The sequence below is a fragment of the Polyodon spathula genome, unplaced genomic scaffold (assembly GCF_017654505.1).
Source record: "Polyodon spathula isolate WHYD16114869_AA unplaced genomic scaffold, ASM1765450v1 scaffolds_708, whole genome shotgun sequence".
In the NCBI taxonomy this organism is placed as follows: Eukaryota; Metazoa; Chordata; class Actinopteri; order Acipenseriformes; family Polyodontidae; genus Polyodon; species Polyodon spathula.
Window position 1 is genome coordinate 1 of NW_024472197.1, and position 26,021 is coordinate 26,021.

At 38.2% G+C, this 26,021-nt stretch overlaps 2 protein-coding genes across 2 annotated transcripts; one reads left to right on the forward strand and one right to left on the reverse strand.

Annotated features, from left to right (window-relative positions):
- Positions 1-8: 8 nt before the first annotated feature.
- Positions 9-5,825, reverse strand: LOC121308458 (the record flags this gene model as incomplete). The annotated part of the gene is made up of 9 exons (XM_041240871.1): positions 5,658-5,825; positions 4,887-5,038; positions 4,555-4,701; positions 3,827-3,941; positions 3,506-3,618; positions 2,840-2,978; positions 2,311-2,536; positions 1,496-1,619; positions 9-79 (listed from the first exon to the last, which is right to left on the reverse strand). Coding segments are annotated over exons 2-9 (1,064 nt in total), but the record flags the coding sequence as incomplete, so codon positions are not given.
- Positions 5,826-8,007: 2,182 nt separating this feature from the next.
- LOC121308457 lies at positions 8,008-25,564 on the forward strand. Its single transcript, XM_041240870.1, has 26 exons — positions 8,008-8,175; positions 8,794-8,945; positions 9,131-9,277; positions 9,891-10,005; positions 10,214-10,326; positions 10,854-10,992; positions 11,296-11,521; positions 12,213-12,336; positions 13,751-13,919; positions 13,998-14,173; positions 14,416-14,559; positions 14,698-14,859; positions 15,352-15,467; positions 15,646-15,686; positions 15,934-16,034; positions 16,434-16,590; positions 17,131-17,232; positions 18,081-18,248; positions 18,826-18,919; positions 19,176-19,329; positions 19,690-19,894; positions 20,180-20,358; positions 21,927-22,092; positions 22,719-22,880; positions 24,021-24,181; positions 25,379-25,564. The coding sequence occupies exons 2-26, from the start codon at positions 8,817-8,819 to the stop codon at positions 25,562-25,564; spliced, it is 3,636 nt and encodes a 1,211-aa protein (XP_041096804.1). The 5' UTR covers positions 8,008-8,175; positions 8,794-8,816.
- Positions 25,565-26,021: the final 457 nt, after the last annotated feature.

Sequence of the window (26,021 nt, forward strand, 5' to 3'; positions counted from 1 at the left end):
TGTTCAACGCTTTGCTTGTTTCTGTGATCATCTGCTCATTGGTAGCAAAAGTTTGCATACAGGGTGTCCTTTCATATTTCTGCCAAGACAAACAAAAATCAGGGCAGCTGAATTAAGAGTCACAAAAATACACCACATTGTTACACCAATCTTTTCTCTTCACACCTCTGCTTCATGTTTCAATTTAAATGTACAGCAATGGGTAGGCATTTTGCATTATCTCTTTTTATATAATATTTACAGATGGTAAAGAAAATGCATAATATGAAAAATATCACACAAAATATAAAAAAAAAAGTCAGATTTTACTGTACGCTTTATTAATCCACTTATGTTTCAATATTTTAATGCATAGTCCTTTTTTTTTTTAAATGATTGATATAATTAACGAGAATCTACCATTTAACTGTAATCACTAAATCTTCCTTCCTTATTATCATACAATTAACAGCCTGGATTCAGCTGGACCAGTTCCACTATTCAGATGAAGGAATAAAAAGGTACAGCCAAATTGCTCACACATTATCTAGCATTTCACGAGAATGTTGGCAGGGATCAGTAGGACAGATTGAGATGGTATCATTACTTCATGAACCTGCGTCCTTGTCAAACCATCACAAGTCTGATTCTGCCTGGAACACACAGATCTGGCTTGGCAGCACCAGACAGAGCACAACCACCGAATATGAAGAAAGATGGGAAATGATAATCTTAACCCTTTCTGATCTAGTCTACGTAGGTGCATATTTAAAAGCAAATGTGTTTTTAAGTGTAGTGTAAGAGGAGGCAAACATTCAGAATTCTAATAAACGATGAGGCCTACCAAGTCATTTATATCAGAATTTGGAATATTTACCTCTGAGTAAAAACAAATCATAGCTATTTTACACCAATGCTTTATATAAAAATAAAAAATAAACTTAAAACACGTTCTGTTTACTCCCTTTTCTTGGATACCCCAATACATGTTGGCATCATTTATTTTTTTTACTTTGCTCTTTTCTGCGGAAGTCTGCACGGTTGCCGTAGTGATGGAACATTTTTTTCCAGTTTAAACTAGTTCCATTTCGTACGCTACGCAAATCTGTCAAAAGCTGTAGTGTATCGTGACATATCCTATGGCAATGAAGCAATCTGATTGGTTGTTAAGGTTGTGATGGTGTATAATTTATTGTAATATACAATGAAGTCCTATTTTATGAAAAGGGGAAAACAGCTAGGTTAGATTTAAGATATAATTCTCCAGACCTAATCATTTTCACAAATCACTTTTGCAAAATTGCTTCCTTTCTTTTAATGGAATAAATGCTTTGAAAATATACCTTAAGGGGAACTGCATCCAACAGGGCAATGCCACAGTTTTCAGCACAATACAATATATACTGTTTGGCATCAGAATTACATTTCATGTTGCCCTTTAATGTATGTAAACCTTTTAAAATGTGCAGATTCAATGCAGCTTTCCTATTTCCCTACTGCAAAGAGCCTGCCTCACCTCCACCACAGCGTTTTCAATCAAGCCCGAGACAGGGGATCGAGTGGCACTTCTGAGTTTCAGTTCAGCCACTCTGTGCCCCACTGCTCGGCCAAACTTCTCTCTGGCGGTTTTCTCAAGATTTCTAAAAGACAAACATAGTACACGCTTGATGTATTCTGAGGATGTAGTTAATGGTGGCATGATAAACATTAATGACGATAGAGGTACCACCTCTTTACAATTTCCATTCTAAAGGATCTTTTATTTAAAGACCAGCTTGATTGGTCTTTACAACCATCAGAGCTCCATATATTCACAATTATGGCTGTGCTAACAAATACTATAGCCTGCACTGAATTGTTAATCCCTTTCCACAAGACCGCCCTTGCCCTCTAAGGAAAGTTTACTTACATCTGTGATAAAGAATTTTAATTTACAGCTTAATGGAAAGCTTTCGCTTGAGGTAAACAAGTGTGTTGTACTAAAAACACCAAACCCAGCTTAACCTCTGTTCAGTCTTTCCCTTTAGGTTCTCACGCACAGAAGCGTTCTGTGTTTTAGCATGATCTATTTTTGTGATCTAATCAACCAAACAAAATAACAACTGAAATCTTGAACTGTATTATGTTTTTAAAAATGAAACGGTCATCCATATAAAAGAAGTCTAGCATAGTGAAACTGTCGAGCAGACAAATCCCTGGTGAATGCACAGAATAAGCAGGTTGTGTTGCAGTATTTTATTATCAGTTTCCACCATGTGCAATAAATCTTCGCTGTGCACCAGGATCACTGTATTCTTACAAAGCTTTGCTTAGCAATAATTGCATCCTTACTGTAAAGAAATTGCTTTATGAAACACTTTGTCTGTGTTTAGCAGTTTATCAATCCATACAGAGTTTCTGAGGGTAGTTGGCAGTGGTCTCCCTTTCAGCCTCTCACACACTGTTGCCATTCGCTGGGGATCGGAAGTGAGGATGGCAGACACCGATCTTCCCAGCACTTCACTTCCAGGGGAGCTCAGGGGAGGCGGCTGTAAGCCAGGAAGCGGGATACCTTCATCTGTAAATGATACTTGCCATCACTGTTAATGTATATTGCTGTTTGAAATTATCGTTTGCATTTTCCTATTGGCTGTTTCTGCTTCTTATTGGCCATGCTTTAAGCAAAGCAGGTATCACACCCCTTCTTTCCCTGAGCTGTCGTTGTTCGTTCTTGAGAGGGAGTGCAACGCTCCACCTTCTTTATTATTTAGTCCTTCAATCAGAATAATTGGAACCAGAGACACCCAAAGGAAAGCCTGCAGCTGTCGTAGCAGAATGACCCTCTCACATTACTTGCAGTACAATGCGCATGCTGTATTACCTTCAGGTTGTATCTGAAAAGCAGATCCTCGGCGGGTTGTCAAATGCAGGTCTTTGCTCTCCACAGATTTTGTACGTCTTCTTCTTGCCATTAATGCAAAGGCAGATTGCCATGTATCTGAGCTCAACCCCTCGCCATCCTGCACAAATTGAGCACTATGTTACGGCATTCTCAGCTGAACCATTATCCTTGCACTAACAAGATATTCACAGGGGCAGGGACTTAATAAAGATTTAAAAATCTGGGATATAATAACAGTAGATAGAACAAAATGCAGGTAAGCAATGTGAACATTGCAACTTTCACAAATAGTTAAAGCTTGCTTTAAAATATTATTGATCTCTATTGACATCTAGTGGACTCAGTGAGGCAGTGCACCTGTAGCTTTTTTCTGTAACAAGTGTTTTGTTGAACATTCCCATTCCTCAACAGCTGGCTGTTGAAAGGGTATCACCTTTAAGCAAACCTATTTTTGCTAACCCAGCACTTCACTTTGAGTGAGTTCAGGACATGTATGAAACAATTAAACTTAATATATGACCCCTCTATCTTTTCCTCCCTGTGCATCAAACTGTAGCCCAATCTGCTAATATGAACTAATTTTATTCCAACAATAATACATCTAATGAATCATAGTCATATATAATATATTGGGGTTTTTTTTACGTTTTTCTTTGCCTCCTGTCTGGCCAGTAACTGTTCCATCTCAGTAACTACCAAGCTGTAGGTGTCATTGATAAAATTGGTCATCTCCTGGGATAAACCAGTGAGGTCACCATCTGTGGAAAAGAGAATGAAATACAGAAAATGTAATTTTTAAACTGTACAAGGCACTGTAACTTTAAACAACATGATGATTGAGAAAGTGAGCACAGTCTATATAAGCAAATCAAAGAGAGAAACATTTTTAGTTTTTTTAATTCTACTTCCACAAGGAAAATGCATAACGCTGAATTCCTGATGCAGACAATGGCTGATGTTCCTTACCTGGTCTCCTTTGGCAGTGGCTGATCTGCGCAGATTTCTCACAAAGCTCCTCCAGCATGGCGAGGGTGTTTTTTCTCAAAGAATCTCGCTCACTCTCACTCATGCTTGGCGGACACTGTATTAAAATCAGCACCACATTTAAAATCAGCCTTTAACAGTAACACTCAATTATACCATCCGCATAAAGAAAGGCTCGTTGTTTTGCCCATTTCTTTATATTTTTGAATTTTGGAACTGAAGAACACACAGCGAGGATTGCACAAGCAGTGACAATGTGAACTTCCCCACAGCACCCTGTCATCATGTCTCAAGCCTGCCCTGCAGGGACCACTTCGAGGGGAGGGGCAGTTCAGCCACCAGGCAGCTCCAACCTTCAATGTCAGTCAAGGCAAACTGCAGTGGTTTTGTGATGTGGGCTAAAGTATGACCTCCAGACTAATTTCAGTTTTGACCTAGACTGGTGATTAACTGGCATAACCACATATCACCACCTACCTAACCCATGAAAATCATATTTATTGCCAAACTGGTCCACTTTTAGCTTTTCCGTGAATGTTGTATGCTGATGCTGGTACTGCCACTAGTGGCACAGTGGAGGATGCCTACAGACTACATTTCAATGTCATTTTTATTTAGAAAAAGCTTCACACATGCTTGTGTGAGTAACCTTTACTGTGGCCAGTTCTAAAGGAGCGTCTTATTGGTAACTCATTAGCGCTCTTACTTACTAGAATGCTGGGCTGATTGGGGAAATCACTGAAGTGCTTCTCTACAAAGTGTTCTCCAAGGAGGGTGAAGATGAATTGACTTTGTTGAGGGTGCTTCAGTTGTGTTTCCACCTCTTTGGCAAGAGCTGCTCCCAGCGTATTATAAACCTTGGAGAAAAATCCAAATGCAAATATTTAGCTGAAAGCTTTTATGTTAAATGTTTTAGTTTTTTTTCAAATACACAAAAAAAAAACCAGCAAAAAAGAGCTCAACTCTTCTAGCTCTGTATTTTCTAATTATTTTTTTTCTTTTATCAAAACAAGTAGTGTAGATATTTGAAACTGTATCTTACCCTGTGCCATGGTTTTTCAGGCAGCAGTGTCTCCTCAAGACAGGAGTCTAACCAGGGCATCCCAAAAATATGCCCCCTATCTGGCCCATATGTTAGATTTCGACAGTCATCAGACAACGTTTTCTCCATTGTATCTAAACGTTTAAAACACTCTACAGACAACGGGAAAATAAAATTGTATCATGCTTGTTGTTAACTTTTGCATTGACATTGACAAGACTTTTTTTTTTATTTGCAGGATGAGTAAATAGGTAAATTTTACAATTTTACATACACTGTCTATGTCAATTTTAATACATTTTACTTAGTGTATATGGAGTCTGCTGATGGACTATGAGCCTTATACAGCAGGGCTTCTCAAGCTCGGTCCTGGGGACCCCCTGTGGCTGCTGGTTTTCATTCCAACCGAGCCCTCAATTACTTAATTAGACGCTTAATTGAACTGCTTATTTGCTTAATTAGACCCTTTTTTTTACTTGTTTTCAGCTCTTGAACAGTTGCATATTTCAAGTTAGCAATAACATTTGATAAGTAACTTGAACTGCAACTGTTCAAGAGCTGGAAACAAGTAAAAAGGTCTAATTAAGCAAATTATCAGTTCAATTAAGGTTCTAGTTAAGTAATTGAGAGCTCGGTTGGAATGAAAACCAGAAGCCACAGGTTGTCCCCAGGATTGAGTTTGAGAAGCCCTGTTATATAGTGTTACAACTTTATAGGCACCCAAGAATCAGACGATTCAGTAGGTCTGAGAAAAAGGACTTTGTTATTTACCTTTTTTCAGGTGAAGAGAAAGCAATATTTCCAGTAAAAGAGCACTTTTCTACATTTTGTGTAAACTAGCATTAAGTATGTAAGAGTATCCTGTCTTGTTTCATAATAATAAAAGCACTGCAGTAGTCTTTGCGTTTAAGTGTGCCGTGTCCCACAGCCATCTATGCGTTGATATTATGTTGTCATAGCAACTGTTACCCTACGTCAGTTCATCGTGTTTAGACGTAATGTCGTAATTATTATATTTAAACACCAATTAATTGAAAACGTTCCTTTTATACAACGAAAATAAGTCTACAACGTCCAAATATATTTGCTATTTAGTGAATGTAATTACAGATTGATTTCTTGCAGGCGCTTTCACCTCTGACCCGGTGTTGCGTTACGTTCCTCAGCGTGAAAGATGTCTGCTGAGCGATAGCGCTGGTCGCTGGGCTTGTTTATTTCATTTTTAAGTTTGCTTTTCATTTTAGTTTTGCGTCGATCGATGGGTTTTAAATCGAGAAGAGGAACGGTTTTGATTGCTTGCCATGCAGCTGCGGCCTCAGTATGACAGGTGGGTTAATCCGTTGACATTTCAAATATTTGTACCTAGCTTAGTTTAGTAGGGACGAGAAAAGTAAATAAACAAATCGGCAACTAACGAGCTTTCAAAAAAAGTTCACACGCTTGTGAACGAGCGTGTAAAAAATCATCTCGCTAAAAGTTTCAGATGTACAGTGGATCAAATTGTTAAATTTAGTGCGAGTAAACGTCTATATTTCTTAAAATTGGACCAAAAAAAATAAATAAACTGATCGCTTGTGTTGACAGCTGCCGAGGGAGCCAGGCTACAGTATCACTTGTTTCACATGATCACAGACACCGATCGGAATAGCCCGAATCTTTGAGTACTTCACCTAGGTGACATTACTACTCAAAACACGGTCCCTCCCAAATTATTGCATTGTTTGTTTCGTCTAAATTACGTTATCATAAAGGTGCGTAAAACCTGGTTTCCTTGAAATTCACATTTTTTGTTTAGCCCATTAACTTATCACTCTGTTTTTGATATAGCTGCGGTAGGATTCAGTGTTGTGGATAAAATGTTTTGCTACCAGCAATACTGTACTGGTAATTACGCTCAAGAAAGTCGATTTAACAGGACTCGGGTTGCTCTTTAAGCCCACATGCTTTGTACATTTGGATACTTTTAAACAAAGTCAATAATATTGATGTTAGGATGCAAAAAATATTAACTTGTAGTTATATAATTGTAGGTGAATTATATAACTACAAGTTAATATTTTTTGCATCCTAACATCAATATTATTGACTTTGTTTAAAAGTATCCAAATGTACAAAGCATGTGGGCTTAAAGAGCAACCCGAGTCCTGTTAAATCGACTTTCTTGAGCGTAATTACCAGTACAGTATTGCTGGTAGCAAAACATTTTATCCACAACACTGAATCCTACCGCAGCTATATCAAAAACAGAGTGATAAGTTAATGGGCTAAACAAAAAATGTGAATTTCAAGGAAACCAGGTTTTACGCACCTTTATGATAACGTAATTTAGACGAAACAAACAATGCAATAATTTGGGAGGGACCGTGTTTTGAGTAGTAATGTCACCTAGGTGAAGTACTCAAAGATTCGGGCTATTCCGATCGGTGTCTGTGATCATGTGAAACAAGTGATACTGTAGCCTGGCTCCCTCGGCAGCTGTCAACACAAGCGATCAGTTTATTTATTTATTTTTGGTCCAATTTTAAGAAATATAGACGTTTACTCGCACTAAATTTAACAATTTGATCCACTGTACATCTGAAACTTTTAGCGAGATGATTTTTTACACGCTCGTTCACAAGCGTGTGAACTTTTTTTGAAAGCTCGTTAGTTGCCGATTTGTTTATTTACTTTTCTCGTCCCTACTAAACTAAGCTAGGTACAAATATTTGAAATGTCAACGGATTAACCCACCTGTCATACTGAGGCCGCAGCTGCATGGCAAGCAATCAAAACCGTTCCTCTTCTCGATTTAAAACCCATCGATCGACGCAAAACTAAAATGAAAAGCAAACTTAAAAATGAAATAAACAAGCCCAGCGACCAGCGCTATCGCTCAGCAGACATCTTTCACGCTGAGGAACGTAACGCAACACCGGGTCAGAGGTGAAAGCGCCTGCAAGAAATCAATCTGTAATTACATTCACTAAATAGCAAATATATTTGGACGTTGTAGACTTATTTTCGTTGTATAAAAGGAACGTTTTCAATTAATTGGTGTTTAAATATAATAATTACGACATTACGTCTAAACACGATGAACTGACGTAGGGTAACAGTTGCTATGACAACATAATATCAACGCATAGATGGCTGTGGGACACGGCACACTTAAACGCAAAGACTACTGCAGTGCTTTTATTATTATGAAACAAGACAGGATACTCTTACATACTTAATGCTAGTTTACACAAAATGTAGAAAAGTGCTCTTTTACTGGAAATATTGCTTTCTCTTCACCTGAAAAAAGGTAAATAACAAAGTCCTTTTTCTCAGACCTACTGAATCGTCTGATTCTTGGGTGCCTATAAAGTTGTAACACTATATAACAGGGCTTCTCAAGCTCGGTCCTGGGGACCCCCTGTGGCTGCTGGTTTTCATTCCAACCGAGCCCTCAATTACTTAACTAGACCCTTAATTGAACTGCTAATTTGCTTAATTAGACCTTTTTTTAATTGTTTTCAGCTCTTAAACAGTTTGCAGTTCAAGTTACTTATCAAATGTTATAGCTAACTTGAAATATGCAACTGTTCAAGAGCTGAAAACAAGTAAAAAGGTCTAATTAAGCAAATTATCAGTTCAATTAAGGGTCTAGTTAAGTAATTGAGAGCTCGGTTGGAATGAAAACCAGCAGCCACAGGTGGTCCCCAGGACCGAGCTTGAGAAGCCCTGCTGTATAAGGCTCATAGTCCATCAGCAGACTCCATATACACTAAGTAAAATGTATTAAAATTGACATAGACAGTGTATGTAAAATTGTAAAATTTACCTATTTACTCATCCTGCAAATAAAAAAAAAAGTCTTGTCAATGTCAATGCAAAAGTTAACAACAAGCATGATACAATTTTATTTTCCCGTTGTCTGTAGAGTGTTTTAAACGTTTAGATACAATGGAGAAAACGTTGTCTGATGACTGTCGAAATCTAACATATGGGCCAGATAGGGGGCATATTTTTGGGATGCCCTGGTTAGACTCCTGTCTTGAGGAGACACTGCTGCCTGAAAAACCATGGCACAGGGTAAGATACAGTTTCAAATATCTACACTACTTGTTTTGATAAAAGAAAAAAAATAATTAGAAAATACAGAGCTAGAAGAGTTGAGCTCTTTTTTGCTGGTTTTTTTTTTGTGTATTTGAAAAAAAACTAAAACATTTAACATAAAAGCTTTCAGCTAAATATTTGCATTTGGATTTTTCTCCAAGGTTTATAATACGCTGGGAGCAGCTCTTGCCAAAGAGGTGGAAACACAACTGAAGCACCCTCAACAAAGTCAATTCATCTTCACCCTCCTTGGAGAACACTTTGTAGAGAAGCACTTCAGTGATTTCCCCAATCAGCCCAGCATTCTAGTAAGTAAGAGCGCTAATGAGTTACCAATAAGACGCTCCTTTAGAACTGGCCACAGTAAAGGTTACTCACACAAGCATGTGTGAAGCTTTTTCTAAATAAAAATGACATTGAAATGTAGTCTGTAGGCATCCTCCACTGTGCCACTAGTGGCAGTACCAGCATCAGCATACAACATTCACGGAAAAGCTAAAAGTGGACCAGTTTGGCAATAAATATGATTTTCATGGGTTAGGTAGGTGGTGATATGTGGTTATGCCAGTTAATCACCAGTCTAGGTCAAAACTGAAATTAGTCTGGAGGTCATACTTTAGCCCACATCACAAAACCACTGCAGTTTGCCTTGACTGACATTGAAGGTTGGAGCTGCCTGGTGGCTGAACTGCCCCTCCCCTCGAAGTGGTCCCTGCAGGGCAGGCTTGAGACATGATGACAGGGTGCTGTGGGGAAGTTCACATTGTCACTGCTTGTGCAATCCTCGCTGTGTGTTCTTCAGTTCCAAAATTCAAAAATATAAAGAAATGGGCAAAACAACGAGCCTTTCTTTATGCGGATGGTATAATTGAGTGTTACTGTTAAAGGCTGATTTTAAATGTGGTGCTGATTTTAATACAGTGTCCGCCAAGCATGAGTGAGAGTGAGCGAGATTCTTTGAGAAAAAACACCCTCGCCATGCTGGAGGAGCTTTGTGAGAAATCTGCGCAGATCAGCCACTGCCAAAGGAGACCAGGTAAGGAACATCAGCCATTGTCTGCATCAGGAATTCAGCGTTATGCATTTTCCTTGTGGAAGTAGAATTAAAAAAACTAAAAATGTTTCTCTCTTTGATTTGCTTATATAGACTGTGCTCACTTTCTCAATCATCATGTTGTTTAAAGTTACAGTGCCTTGTACAGTTTAAAAATTACATTTTCTGTATTTCATTCTCTTTTCCACAGATGGTGACCTCACTGGTTTATCCCAGGAGATGACCAATTTTATCAATGACACCTACAGCTTGGTAGTTACTGAGATGGAACAGTTACTGGCCAGACAGGAGGCAAAGAAAAACGTAAAAAAAACCCCAATATATTATATATGACTATGATTCATTAGATGTATTATTGTTGGAATAAAATTAGTTCATATTAGCAGATTGGGCTACAGTTTGATGCACAGGGAGGAAAAGATAGAGGGGTCATATATTAAGTTTAATTGTTTCATACATGTCCTGAACTCACTCAAAGTGAAGTGCTGGGTTAGCAAAAATAGGTTTGCTTAAAGGTGATACCCTTTCAACAGCCAGCTGTTGAGGAATGGGAATGTTCAACAAAACACTTGTTACAGAAAAAAGCTACAGGTGCACTGCCTCACTGAGTCCACTAGATGTCAATAGAGATCAATAATATTTTAAAGCAAGCTTTAACTATTTGTGAAAGTTGCAATGTTCACATTGCTTACCTGCATTTTGTTCTATCTACTGTTATTATATCCCAGATTTTTAAATCTTTATTAAGTCCCTGCCCCTGTGAATATCTTGTTAGTGCAAGGATAATGGTTCAGCTGAGAATGCCGTAACATAGTGCTCAATTTGTGCAGGATGGCGAGGGGTTGAGCTCAGATACATGGCAATCTGCCTTTGCATTAATGGCAAGAAGAAGACGTACAAAATCTGTGGAGAGCAAAGACCTGCATTTGACAACCCGCCGAGGATCTGCTTTTCAGATACAACCTGAAGGTAATACAGCATGCGCATTGTACTGCAAGTAATGTGAGAGGGTCATTCTGCTACGACAGCTGCAGGCTTTCCTTTGGGTGTCTCTGGTTCCAATTATTCTGATTGAAGGACTAAATAATAAAGAAGGTGGAGCGTTGCACTCCCTCTCAAGAACGAACAACGACAGCTCAGGGAAAGAAGGGGTGTGATACCTGCTTTGCTTAAAGCATGGCCAATAAGAAGCAGAAACAGCCAATAGGAAAATGCAAACGATAATTTCAAACAGCAATATACATTAACAGTGATGGCAAGTATCATTTACAGATGAAGGTATCCCGCTTCCTGGCTTACAGCCGCCTCCCCTGAGCTCCCCTGGAAGTGAAGTGCTGGGAAGATCGGTGTCTGCCATCCTCACTTCCGATCCCCAGCGAATGGCAACAGTGTGTGAGAGGCTGAAAGGGAGACCACTGCCAACTACCCTCAGAAACTCTGTATGGATTGATAAACTGCTAAACACAGACAAAGTGTTTCATAAAGCAATTTCTTTACAGTAAGGATGCAATTATTGCTAAGCAAAGCTTTGTAAGAATACAGTGATCCTGGTGCACAGCGAAGATTTATTGCACATGGTGGAAACTGATAATAAAATACTGCAACACAACCTGCTTATTCTGTGCATTCACCAGGGATTTGTCTGCTCGACAGTTTCACTATGCTAGACTTCTTTTATATGGATGACCGTTTCATTTTTAAAAACATAATACAGTTCAAGATTTCAGTTGTTATTTTGTTTGGTTGATTAGATCACAAAAATAGATCATGCTAAAACACAGAACGCTTCTGTGCGTGAGAACCTAAAGGGAAAGACTGAACAGAGGTTAAGCTGGGTTTGGTGTTTTTAGTACAACACACTTGTTTACCTCAAGCGAAAGCTTTCCATTAAGCTGTAAATTAAAATTCTTTATCACAGATGTAAGTAAACTTTCCTTAGAGGGCAAGGGCGGTCTTGTGGAAAGGGATTAACAATTCAGTGCAGGCTATAGTATTTGTTAGCACAGCCATAATTGTGAATATATGGAGCTCTGATGGTTGTAAAGACCAATCAAGCTGGTCTTTAAATAAAAGATCCTTTAGAATGGAAATTGTAAAGAGGTGGTACCTCTATCGTCATTAATGTTTATCATGCCACCGTTAACTACATCCTCAGAATACATCAAGCGTGTACTATGTTTGTCTTTTAGAAATCTTGAGAAAACCGCCAGAGAGAAGTTTGGCCGAGCAGTGGGGCACAGAGTGGCTGAACTGAAACTCAGAAGTGCCACTCGATCCCCTGTCTCGGGCTTGATTGAAAACGCTGTGGTGGAGGTGAGGCAGGCTCTTTGCAGTAGGGAAATAGGAAAGCTGCATTGAATCTGCACATTTTAAAAGGTTTACATACATTAAAGGGCAACATGAAATGTAATTCTGATGCCAAACAGTATATATTGTATTGTGCTGAAAACTGTGGCATTGCCCTGTTGGATGCAGTTCCCCTTAAGGTATATTTTCAAAGCATTTATTCCATTAAAAGAAAGGAAGCAATTTTGCAAAAGTGATTTGTGAAAATGATTAGGTCTGGAGAATTATATCTTAAATCTAACCTAGCTGTTTTCCCCTTTTCATAAAATAGGACTTCATTGTATATTACAATAAATTATACACCATCACAACCTTAACAACCAATCAGATTGCTTCATTGCCATAGGATATGTCACGATACGCTACAGCTTTTGACAGATTTGCGTAGCGTACGAAATGGAACTAGTTTAAACTGGAAAAAAATGTTCCATCACTACGGCAACCGTGCAGACTTCCGCAGAAAAGAGCAAAGTAAAAAAAATAAATGATGCCAACATGTATTGGGGTATCCAAGAAAAGGGAGTAAACAGAACGTGTTTTAAGTTTATTTTTTATTTTTATATAAAGCATTGGTGTAAAATAGCTATGATTTGTTTTTACTCAGAGGTAAATATTCCAAATTCTGATATAAATGACTTGGTAGGCCTCATCGTTTATTAGAATTCTGAATGTTTGCCTCCTCTTACACTACACTTAAAAACACATTTGCTTTTAAATATGCACCTACGTAGACTAGATCAGAAAGGGTTAAGATTATCATTTCCCATCTTTCTTCATATTCGGTGGTTGTGCTCTGTCTGGTGCTGCCAAGCCAGATCTGTGTGTTCCAGGCAGAATCAGACTTGTGATGGTTTGACAAGGACGCAGGTTCATGAAGTAATGATACCATCTCAATCTGTCCTACTGATCCCTGCCAACATTCTCGTGAAATGCTAGATAATGTGTGAGCAATTTGGCTGTACCTTTTTATTCCTTCATCTGAATAGTGGAACTGGTCCAGCTGAATCCAGGCTGTTAATTGTATGATAATAAGGAAGGAAGATTTAGTGATTACAGTTAAATGGTAGATTCTCGTTAATTATATCAATCATTTAAAAAAAAAGGACTATGCATTAAAATATTGAAACATAAGTGGATTAATAAAGCGTACAGTAAAATCTGACTTTTTTTTTTATATTTTGTGTGATATTTTTCATATTATGCATTTTCTTTACCATCTGTAAATATTATATAAAAAGAGATAATGCAAAATGCCTACCCATTGCTGTACATTTAAATTGAAACATGAAGCAGAGGTGTGAAGAGAAAAGATTGGTGTAACAATGTGGTGTATTTTTGTGACTCTTAATTCAGCTGCCCTGATTTTTGTTTGTCTTGGCAGAAATATGAAAGGACACCCTGTATGCAAACTTTTGCTACCAATGAGCAGATGATCACAGAAACAAGCAAAGCGTTGAACATTCTCTATGTGCACAATGGGACTTATGAGCCTTATCTCATCCACTGGCTCTTTCCTTTGCAAATTGCGTTTAAGCAAGCAGATACTAAGGGTAAGTGCTCCAGTTTGATGAGTGCTTTCCAGTTTGGGTTCAATGTTTCAGTGTGACCTAACATGATCTCTTTTTCAGCTGAACACTGCTACGAACTGGCCATGTACCTGCATTTTCTCATCCAGAAGTTCCCATCCTGGCCGGAGATCTTTACCCTGGCAGAACGTGTCATGAGACACGTCGAAGAAGAGGACACAGACTTTTATGCTCATCTTCAGCTCTGCTCTTCCAGGAATGCTGTCTTTGATCCCAAGGTAGTAAAACCTGATAAAACAAAGCACCTGCAAGTAACCAACACCTTTACCCAAATTAAGAGCACTGTAATAAAATCTTACACATGTGCTGGCATATGGATGGCAATAAACAGGAGTGTAACAGGAGTCACTCAATATCTTTAAAAAAAAAGTATATCAACATATCTTCTTGTAAGGTCAACCATTTAGTTAAGACCCTTTTATATGAACTAGTATAATTTACTTTATTTGATTGCTGTCAGGATTTTTTGGCTGAACTGATCGCTAGAGAGAGGCAGCAGGCCCGGGAGCTGTTGGATGTTGCAGACAGAACTGATAGGCACCAAGCTATCAGCAAAGAGCTGCTTGCAAACCCCATCATCTTCCTTCGGAAGTGGATGGGAGAGGTAAAACCCTTATTGCTTCTTTTACAGCTTAATGGGTAAGGATATTATTTTTGTGAAAACCAGCTTTTTACTGTACAAAAACATTGCTGCAGTGGTCAAACTTACCATTTGCCAATGCTTTGTGTGTGTTGCTTTAAGGGATTCATGAGCGTTCTAGACCTGCCTGCAGTGTTGCTGATATGGGACCAGCTTTTCATGCATGACTGGAGTCGGAAAGTGATGGAAGATTTCTGCCTTGCAGTCTTGATGCTGCTTAAGGACCCGCTGATGGCAGCTGATAGCTATCAGTCTATGAGACAGGTAACACACCCAGAACAGCGACCTGGAATCTGAACTATGTGATTGCTTAACAAATACCTTCTCTCTTGCTCTCATTTACATTAAAGTACATCATTTGATTTGTTCAAGGGCAGCTGTGTCACACACTGATTTTTAATCAATAATAAATGTCCCAGAAGCATGTGTCTGTGTATAGTGGGAACCAATTAGGGGCCAATTAGTGGGGAAGATGGGGATTGCAGAGGATTGTGACATTGGATTGAGATGCCAATCAATATGCATGATATCCCAATGCAGATAGGGAGTTATGCAGGGTTTATAATTAAGTAGATACCCACTGCTTGTGTTTTATGTAATTCTGTTTAGATTTTTGTCCTCTGAAATAAATCTTGAATAAAAGGATTTTAGCCTGGTATGAAATATAGTCTAATTTAACCTTTCATGGGTTAAAGTATATTTGGCTTTAAAAGCATTATTGGCTGTATTACTGAATAAAACCTATTTATTTGTCAGGTCTTTCTTGGTCACGCCAGCCATCTGTTCACCGCTGATATTCAGAAGGGCTGGATTCACCTGCAGCAAGGGGGGCTCGCAGCGGATATCCCAGCGTTTAATAGATTACATTTAAGGTAAAACACTGCATTTTATATTTTTTCCAACAGATAAGCAGATTTATTGTGTGCCAATTCTTATACATACAGAGTGACCTGATATTATATATCCATACATATATATATTTTTTAAAAAGTTAGTAAGTGATGAAAAGAAGCTACATTTTCTGATTATTATGGGTTTTTTTTTTATTAGATTGCTCTATGGACCATTCCCAAAACAAGGGACAAGAAAAGGTAGGTTTGAAAAAGTTCTCGTCAGTTTGTTAATAGCAAGAAAATAAATACAGTACCTTTAACATTCTTCTGCTTAAAAATACCAGACTATAAATGTAATTGCATCTTTATTTGTGTTTGAATTCAAGGACAAGTTCTACAACGGCACTAAAAATAATTCATGGACATAATCATGGAGCAGCAGAAATAAGAACCACTCTGAAAAAAAGCCCACTGTTGACTTGTTTGTTGTATTTTCTTTTGAAAGATGTAGGTCAAGTTAATCTGGGATATATCCTTCCTATCGGGTTGAAGGATGTGGTTGTGAAGTTGATTTTACAACATCCCAAGTCTGATGCCGCACATAACGTAAGTGATACTATGAACTCTGTCACCAGTACACACATGTTACAGAGTGCTGTAAACTTAATTATCTTCTGTTCATGTTAAATTAGAGATTCGTACACAGTACGCTTACCGGTCAAATCAGTTTAGTTTAGATTGAAACAGTCTGTCTTCCGTGTTTCCCTGAAATTGTTGGTATTCAGTGGCATCTCTCTATCCATAATAACAGAGGTAATTTGCCACCAGTCAGGCGATAAGAACAGTATGAGATTTCTTATACTTGAAATATGGCCACATAAAGAGAAAGTGCTCAATATGAACACTTGAAGTATGAAAAGTGATTAATCGACTGCATGCCTCCTGCAAGCCCCTCTATGAAATGTGTGATATTCACTGTTCTGACATTTGTGTCCTTAATTCCAGGCCTGGCTGAAGCAGTTTGATCCTCTTGCTGTTAAATTAACAGTGTCAGTGTTTTACGGGAATGCAAAGCTTCGCTCCAAGTCCAGCCTTCTCAAGCCATCTGTTGAGAAAAGGGCACCTGGAAAGGAAGCAGATGAGTTCAAACTGCAATACAATGGTATGGGGGCTTTAAAAAATACTTTATGTAAGGGTTAAACAGGAAAACGTGTGGAATTAAGATGTTTACTTCACATTAGATCATCCATAATTAGATCGTCCATAATTAAAATGATTACAATGTCTTATCAATCTAGTGTTTTGTAAATAGATACAAAAACTAATACAAAAAAGTGGTTCCATTTCATGTTGTTTAACACATGTTGTTAAATTTATTTACAACACCTGGTAATAATACCACTTAGAGTGTTTCTGAAAACATCCCGATACTTAAAGGATGTAACTTTATAAGAATCAGACTACTCAATGAGAAGGGAATGATGATGGGTTGTACAAGGTAATACTGTACCATTTATTCTGAGCTTGCATGTCACTAAGATGGATCATCATCATAGACCTTTTTAAATACAACATTTTGACTTCAGGGTACCATACATTGGTGGCCTTTCAATATTTGCTACTAATTGCTTAATTGTGTAGCGAGACACACTGATTGGGTTTGGAACACATTCCCATTTCAGATTTCTCTTTGTCATTTCAGATACGTTTGTGTTTGACTCCCTGGACCCGTCTGAATTCAGGGAGGTGGATCCATCAGAGGACAAGCCTGTCCTGGTCATGAAGTTGCTCTACAGCGCAGCAGGTGGAATTCCTTCTCGTTTTAGAGCTGCCTTTCAATCATGTTACCTTACGAATGAAATGCATGCCAACATATATACAGCTCTGGACAAAAGTTTTGCATCACCCTATAGAATGAACTAATTTTGCTTCATAAAGTCAAATGAAACCAGCTGAATAATGTTACATTAATTAATTGAATTATATACTGCTTTGTGGTTTTCCATGTACTTGTGACATTTTGAAATCTAACATGAAATACTGTACTACTATTATGGATTTCCGGTAGACTTTTGCGATATCATTTTGTAGTTTCTTTGATTACATGATGTTAAATAAAAGATTTAAATTATGTTCATACATTTTTTTTTTCTTTTTATGTCTCAGTCCTAAAATTCGAGGTGATGCAAAAATGTTGGCCATACCTCTAGGTTTTTATGAAACAAATGCATTTGTTTCTGGTGCAGTTCTATTTTTTTATTGCCAGAGGTTGGGCTGATTTCTGTATTTGTACAGTTTCTAATGTTATACAGCTGCCAAGGAGCATCTTAAGTGCAGATTAAAGCACTTAACACTCTGGGCCCCATTGGAGCATTTAACAGTGCCACCCTGCATATAAGCTCTATTATTCTTAGACTGTAACACATTTTTATGTGCTTCAAAATAGGTCCCAATGATCTGCTTATTGCCCTTTTAATTTAATTACATTTTTGTGTAAATATTGCACTAATGCTAACAAAAGGGAAATGCAGTCCAATTGTATAACACAGTTATAGTAATATTCCCTCATTTGTAGACCGAATTTGCTGATTGAAACTTAATCCCTCAGTTAGCTGAAATATACTGATGCCACTAAGAGTTCTTCTTTTGTAGGCTTCACTCCAGTAACACTTGGCTGGGTAAAAGTGGACATATTTCAGGAAGAAAAGACAGCCGCTCGCACGCTGTGGGCTCCTAATGAGATCTCAACATACATCCAAATGCAGGCTGGCAGAGTTCCTGAGTACATAACAGATCAAATTCCAGTACCCAGCACAACAGGTAAGTTTGAATATGTTATGATTACGATAAACATTCATTTAATTGCCAGAGACCCGGTGGGTTTAAGTTAACTTCCTATGCAGTAGGGCTGTTGGTTTACATTTAATTTCCTAAGTGTTTAAATTTGAATATATTGGTGATGTTTGCAAGCTCACATTGAAACCTGGCATAGGTGAAACTGCAATGCAATAATCGTTCTATCCCTGAGTGACAGAATCCATGTTTTGTTTAAATGAACGAAGAGCTTCTTCAATAATGCTAGAACATATATGGGATGCCACAGCCACATCTTTTGTTTTAATGGATTACATGCATTTTGTATGCATGGAACATTCTGTGTGTATGAAACATCTGTAGCTATTTAAAGAAAACATCAGAAACGATTTCATGAATATCAAAAATGAGTCAATCCATTAAAAACATGCTTTTAAAATGCAGTCTTTAAATAACCCTGTACAGGGTTCTGTGCTTAAATCAACAGAGTTAGTAGCCGATATGAGAATCACAATGAAGAGGAAAGGAACGCTCGAGTGAATATTTATTAGATATTGTAAATGGTAATTGATTGTTTCTGCAGAGCCTGTGCAACAAGGGTCTGGCATCAGAGTCACCGTTTATGATCCTGCAAAAAAACTTCACAGACAGAGAGACAGTCCGGTACAAGAGGAAAGGTAAGAGTTGGTAAAAAAAAAAAAAAAAATCATTATTATAACCCTTTTGAGCTAATAGTACTGGAAGGCGGTGTTTTTTTCACATAAAAATCATGTGAATAATCTATTCAATTGATCTAATTAACGCCATACCTTATATCACTATATAGAATCCTCCTTAGAGTTTTACGTATTTTACAGTGAGAAATTCACTATAGACAGCTCCGGTGTCTCTTAATTTCAGTTTGTTAGTGTACAATGATTCTGTTTCTTGTAGAGTTGTTCCTCAGGAGGAATCTCGTTTCCTTTACCCCCCGTGGGTTCCTCACAGCCCCACAGCGGCCGTTCCACAGCAGGCATCAGTCAGCCAGCCCGTGGACCTGTACATTGATGCAGTGCACTACATTCCTGATAATGCAACTATAATAAAGGTGGGCATTCTGCTAACACTCTCTGTCGTGTTGGTCTGCACTTACGCATGCTTTGTTTGAACTCCACCATGCAGTGCCATCCTGCTTCAGTGAAACAGTGGGGAAAGGCAGTTCAGTTTTTCTTCTGAATGGGACACTCTGTCCAGCACGGAACACAGATGTGAGGTACAGAGCTATAGTGAAGAGACACTGCATAGTATAATATTCTCTCAGCAGTATAAATCAGCGGACACTGTACTTGTTAGTTCTTTTGCTGCAAGATGCACAATTAGTGTTTTCTATTTATAGTTTGTTTTTTATACCAGCACTTGCTCTTTTTGTCACGTCATTATGTTACTGATATGAATCTGCTTCCTTCAGGTGACTGGGAGAATCATGCGATCAGGGTTAGAGGATCTGCCTGACATCTTGGCTCTTCCAGAACTCAAGACGTCAGCAAGAAACCCAGAATTCCGCTATCGCATGACAGTAAAAGCAGACAACCAAAAACCACTGGACCCACATATGATGCTTTTGCTCCGGGTCTATACTATTGATGCAGACTCTGGAGAGCTATGTGTTATAGGTTAGTAACCAACTGAGCTGACTGCAGATAACAGGATGCATTAAGTACTTCACATTACTACGCTCTACATCACATTGCTTGCGAGAACTGTCTGGAAATAGGATTCCAGGTTCATAAGCTAAATTAACTTTTATATATGTGAAAGCACAATAAAGCAAACAGAGGTATGGTAAAGCAAAGCAGATACATAGTTATGAGCATTAATAATTTTTGTGGAAGTTATGAGGAACACCAAAGTGTCCACAATCCAGTTATATTCATTATTTTCTTTTGGGATTTTCGCAGGGAATTGCATTGCTCGTGTATTTAACGATCATGGCCAATTAAACGCTGGGGGGTTTCAACTCAGATTACGAGGAGGGATGCCATCAAAGGACCCAGTCTCCCTCACAGAATCATCACTCAATCACCACCCTGTAATTCCCTGCTGCACTGTCCTAATCCGAATACTTCCTCACGTGTCTGTAAGTAACCACGGTGACAGTTTGCAGCCTTTGATGTCTGTCAAACCTATCGCACCACAATTACCACTTCTGCTATTTCTTTCTGTTATCAAACTGCAAACAGATGTTTTTTTTTAAAAAAATGGCACCAAAGAGGATAAAAAAAAAAGAAGGATAAAAAAAAAAAAAAATGTTTTGAAAAAAAACTGGAGCACCCAGTAGAGGGCACTTTATGTCAATGGAAGTACAGAGTGAAAAAATATAGGATTTCCCTCCTGCGGTCTGCTCATTTTCCAAAGAATGACATATTTGTCAAATGGATCTGGTTGGTCTTACATCATTTTAATAACTTGGAATACCCTCAAGGTTTTGCAACTGTACTGTATATGCTTTTTTTATTATTTTAACCTCAGTGGGGTTAAATACAGTGTTTTTATGTGGTAGGCTATCTGCTTACCTGACTCTCTAATCCTGGGCCCCATGAGATCAGCAAAACAAACACAACTGTTGAGTATCTGTTGGGCCTCAATCCTAAGTTACTAATGAAGCTTTAAAGGTCGAAAGCTCATTAGAGGTGTTTCATTCAGCCTTCTGAAAATCTGAGGATGAAAAATGAAGGCTTTGCCTCTGAGATTCAGACACTCATTATTACAAGTGCAGTTTTGTGGCGGAGACTGCAGTTGATTAATGTGCTTTCTGGAAAACAAGCTTTAAAATCCGCCCTGCATCAAGGTGAAAAAAAACAAATCTTTGTCTTCTGACCTCAGTAAATGTCTGCCTAGTCAAAGTGTGCTCAAATGGTCAAAGGCCTGTTGTGGTTGATGGGCTAGCCTGATTTCTCTTGATGCTAAATCACTGACCTATTTAATGGAGTGTAAAGATGCTGTTTGTGCTATCTTCTTTATGCTTTGACTGATAGTCTAAATTCCTGCACACAAGTGATGTGTACAGAGCACCAGATTGGCATGTATTACAGGATCACAAGGGGGTATTTTCCACATTAGTACAATACTTTGAAAAAGCAGGGATGGGTTTCTGAATCTTGATCACACACAAAGGGGGGCATTTTTTCTAATTGACATTGACATCAGGAATTAGTCTTTAGCGAGGAGTGAAGCAGTGGGATTTTTAATTGATTAAGTGGCAGGAGGCACAACTAGAGGGTGGTCGTAATCCTTGCATATTGGAACCCAGCCCAGAAGTGAGAGGATGCAACACTAAAAACAGTTAACCATTGAACTTAACTTATCTAACTACGTATGAAAATGTACTGTAGTCTAACATAGTGCTGAGAAGTACTCTGTTTTATACTGCTGTATGTAATTGTAATTCGGGGGACCCATGGCAGGCCCATAAAATATTTCTGGTGTTTTTCCATTTGGACAAGCCTGCATCCTGTATTAGGATTAGTTGAATACATCATGACCTGATTGATTGGGAAAGGAGGAAAGGCAGTTGAAAAGTAAATCTTGTTAGCAGTAGTATTCTTTTGAGCATGTTAACGTTTTCTGTTGGATTTTGGAACATGGTTTGAAGTCATTTTGTTTTTAATTTGAGAATGCCTGAACTTTTTCTCCTATTCTCCTCAGGAGCCAGCCCCCACTCCCAGCTACCTTAGTGGATTTTACTTCACTGACGAAGCAAAACCCAGTAAATCAGAGCTGGAAATAATCTCCACCTTCCAGAGGGATAGGAACTTCCCAACAACTGAGGAAGATATGGTCCAGCTGCTGACAGGGAAAGAGCAAGCTAACAGTAAGGGGAACTCTTTCAATCAACCCAATTCAATCACCTTTTTAGTTGGAGGCAGAAGTTCAGGTTACTTACTGTTTATGTCCTTTACCAGTGGAGCTAATGGGGAGTTTTTTTAGATTAAATTACAGCAGCAAATTATCCTTCCAGCTGATTTACCTTAGTTTAATCCTTTAATGACCTGTCATTTGTATATAGTGGTAAAAAATAAATTATTAAGAAATCCATATTTCATGGTAGACTATTGAAAGACGCAAGCAGCTAAGTATTGCCAATAGGTTATTCACATAGCTTGCATCTAGTCATCTGTAACTAGTAAACTAGTTGAATTTAGAACTACTAAAATAAAAGGAATGCATTTAATGACAAAAGTATTTTACAGTATGTGATTTGTGGTGCTTCATCAATTTAGCTTTTATTGTACACTAAATCAGTTCTCAAATTCAAATGTATGCACTCTGGGACGCTGCATCTGATTACTCTCTGTCGTGAACTGTGTTGTTTAATTACAGCAGCAAATTATCCCTGTGTTCAGCAACAGAGCTCGAGAGACCATGACAAGCGGGGTGCAGTGATGTGAGGTGATGTTCTGTCTGAGTTTCTTCATTGTTTATTTTTTTGTGCTGCAGTTCCACCCGATCAGTGGCTTGCCTGGGTTAAGGAGAGACTGGATGCCAGAAAGCAGCTCCCACCGCAACACCCCCCCGCACACCTCAGCATACACCATATGGTGCGCTTTTACCAGCAAGCTGGCATTCGCGTACAAATCGCGCAGGCATTCGGGCTTCCTGGTACGTTGTGCTGAGACCATTTTAATGAAATCTGCTGTGAAAGATGTGTCCCTTAAGAAAAAAATGACAATTTTGGCAATATGCCAGCCAAAACGCCCTCATGATTTCTAATAGTAAGTATTAATAAAACATCACTCCATTCACACAGATTGGCGTCCAGTAAATACAATTTGAACTGGGCTTTGTCTTTAACTGGCATTTTGGAAAATAAAGCACTTACAGTCATGTGTGTATGGAGGATTGTGTGTTCAATTCTAGAACTCAGGGAATTGTCCAATGAAACCTGTGATAAATAACTGGTAAGAGAAAATCATTGTAAACTGCAATATGACAATACAAATATGCCACAGTAAGCTTTTATAAGGCCCACAATAGAGGACATTTTAAAACACATAAAATGCACAAGTTAATAATATAAAAAAGATAATTAATAAAAGCCAAAAGCATGCTTCCAATGAGAAAGACAAATAGTCTTGTACTTATACAAGAGATGTATTTATAAACATGCTTGTTCATCAGGAGGCTGCATCTCCTCTCTTTAGGGAGCCTCTATTAACTCTCTGGGGCTTGATTCACAAATGCCTCTCTGCAGGCAGGACTAAAGAAATTATGTTTTCAAATTCATTTATCTTGCTTTTTGTTTTGTATTGTATTTTCACAGCAGGCTGCATTCCAAATTCTCCACAGAGGAATTCAAAAAATAAAGCACAGACAATACTTAATTTAACAAGCCACTTCAAAAGGATGCTATAGACAGAACTCTTAAAACTATAAGAGGTAGTCCTGCTGCACAGATACAGATCTGTTGGTACAAAATAATGATATATGTAGAGTTAGCTTAAAAAATCCACCTTATGTCTTTTTGGTCTATTTCAAATAAAGAAAACAAAACATTGTTGTTTTTGATAGAGGTTGTCAGTAGAAAATCAACTGCATTTTGTAACTCAGAAATGTAAAAAGTTGTCTGTTACCATTTTCCAATTGGCATTTATGTTAGCAGATAATGAATTGAATGTTTATTTGCATTACGTTATATGCGTGCGATATTACGTTGCAGTTGCTACTGTTAGAATGGAGATATGACTCCTAATGTTAGCTACACTGTATATCTAGATCTTAAGCATCTTCTTTGTTAAACAGAGGGCCTGTATGTGAATGCCTTTGCCAGAGTTCTGAAAGGAGCTGCTAGTTTACACCTTCCTGAACTTCCAGAACGCTGGGGTGGGGAGGAGAAGTTTCTAACTCGCCAGCGCGATCTCACAAGTCTTCAGAAGTCTCCTTGTTGGACTGATCCATCTACGGTGTGTACACTGTGACTGCGGTTTGGTTTGCCTACTTAACTTTCTCATTTTTTTAATCTGATTTATTTGTTTGCAGTTCTAAATTTCAAACAGAATTGATTTAGTGTGTGCTGCAGGATCATTACTGTACTTAGTCCCTTTGCTTAATATCTATTACCTTTTTTTTCTATGGGTTTGGTTCCAGTTTCCAACAACTGCCTTCAGTCCTTTAATGGGACAGTAGTTACTATTTTGGCAAGCTGAAATCTGGCAAAGCTTAAACATTCCTTTCTTTTATATATACTGTGTGTGTGTGTGTGTGTGTGTGTGTGTGTGTGTGTGTGTGTGTGTGTGTGTGTATATATATATATATATATATATAATATATATATATATATATATATATATAAAGGTTTTTTAATGAAATGTTTTCGTATTTAAATGTACACAAAAGGTTTAAAAGATTAAAAAAATATTTTATTTTCAGGACCTTTCAGACAAAAGCCCTTCTTCAGCTGTAAACACAGTGCAGAATGTTCATTCCCAGAGGTTCCAAAGTTCCTAGTTTGAAGATAAACTCTCCTTCCTTTTGTTTCCGAGCAACATGTGTTCCATAGCACTGATTGATCACACAGACTGTCATCTCTTAATATATATATATATTTTTTAAATACATATGTGGGTGGAGATGCAGTTTGCTATTGAAATAGCTGGAGCAAGTGAAATCTTAGCTCAGAAAATCCTGTTGAAAGTCTAAAGAGAAATTTGATACGCTAACTTTAGACTTTAAACCCTTTTTAGCATTATAAACAGAAGCGCCTATTATGCAACAGCTGCATTTGTCTGTTACCCTCCAGACAGACAGAGACAAATGTATGCAGGAATACACTGTTAAGCAACAAACAAACATTGTTCTTAATCTAGAGTAAATATTTTTTAGAGGCTGATTAATGTAACCTGTATACCCACAACAACTATATGATGTTGACATAGCTAGCTTTTAAAATGCAGTAAAAGCGCCCTAGCGAATCACAAAGCCGTTCTCCCCTGCTGAACCAGTCAGGAGTAATCGAAGGAAGCCAGGTAGCAACAATCTGTATTAAAGCTTCTATACAAAGTTTTTGAGCCAACATTACATTATATTAATTCACCCACCTAGTAGCACCTCTACAGACGTTACCAGTAGAATGGATTAATACTTGAACTGTCTTTCCCCAGGTTTTACATCCTTACATTGACCCACACTCAGTACTGCTCGTCCAGCTGTTTAGTCTGAAAGCTGTTTATACCCCAGATCCAAGCGGCCAGCGGCAGGGAAGCGTTACCTCCCACTCTGGAGGGCAACCAGACCTTGATGCCTTGTCTCAACTAGGATGGGCTGCTCTTCCACTGTTCCAGGGGTAGGCTTCCAACTGTTCACCCTTCGTCCTATTCAGGTTGTTCTAATTGCTCCTCGCTTATTTTCCTCGGCTAAATTCACTTCACTGCTGTTGAATAAGTTCTGAGGCATTGTCTTTGATTTCTTGATCCCATTGTGACCTATTTAAATCCACCATTTATTTTTTGCCCTTGCTACCTTGCGCCCCGAGATGATGAATACCATTTAAAATTGTTTCTATTCTTTTTGTTATTCTACTCACAAAAAAAAGGTTGTGTAGACACAAGCTGAAATTAAATAAAGTATGAAACTAGAAAATGCACTCTGAAACAAAGAAGGTCGTGAACAATTTTTTTAATAGCTCAACCACCTGAGTGAAAATCATGACTGTCCCTTTCAATAACCCAGCCTCTCTTCTCACTCCACAGAAGGGCCAGACTTTACACAGTAATTTAGTTATTAAAGTTCTTTCTTTCACTTTTC

Coding starts and splice junctions, on each gene's coding strand:
- LOC121308457 (XM_041240870.1), top strand. CDS start 8,817: ATGGAGAAAACGTTGTCTGATGACTGTCGAAATCTAACATATGGGCCA. Junction 15,687..15,933: donor AAAACAAGGGACAAGAAAAG/GTAGGTTTGAAA, acceptor TTCTTTTGAAAG/ATGTAGGTCAAGTTAATCTG. Junction 19,895..20,179: donor TGGAGAGCTATGTGTTATAG/GTTAGTAACCAA, acceptor GGATTTTCGCAG/GGAATTGCATTGCTCGTGTA.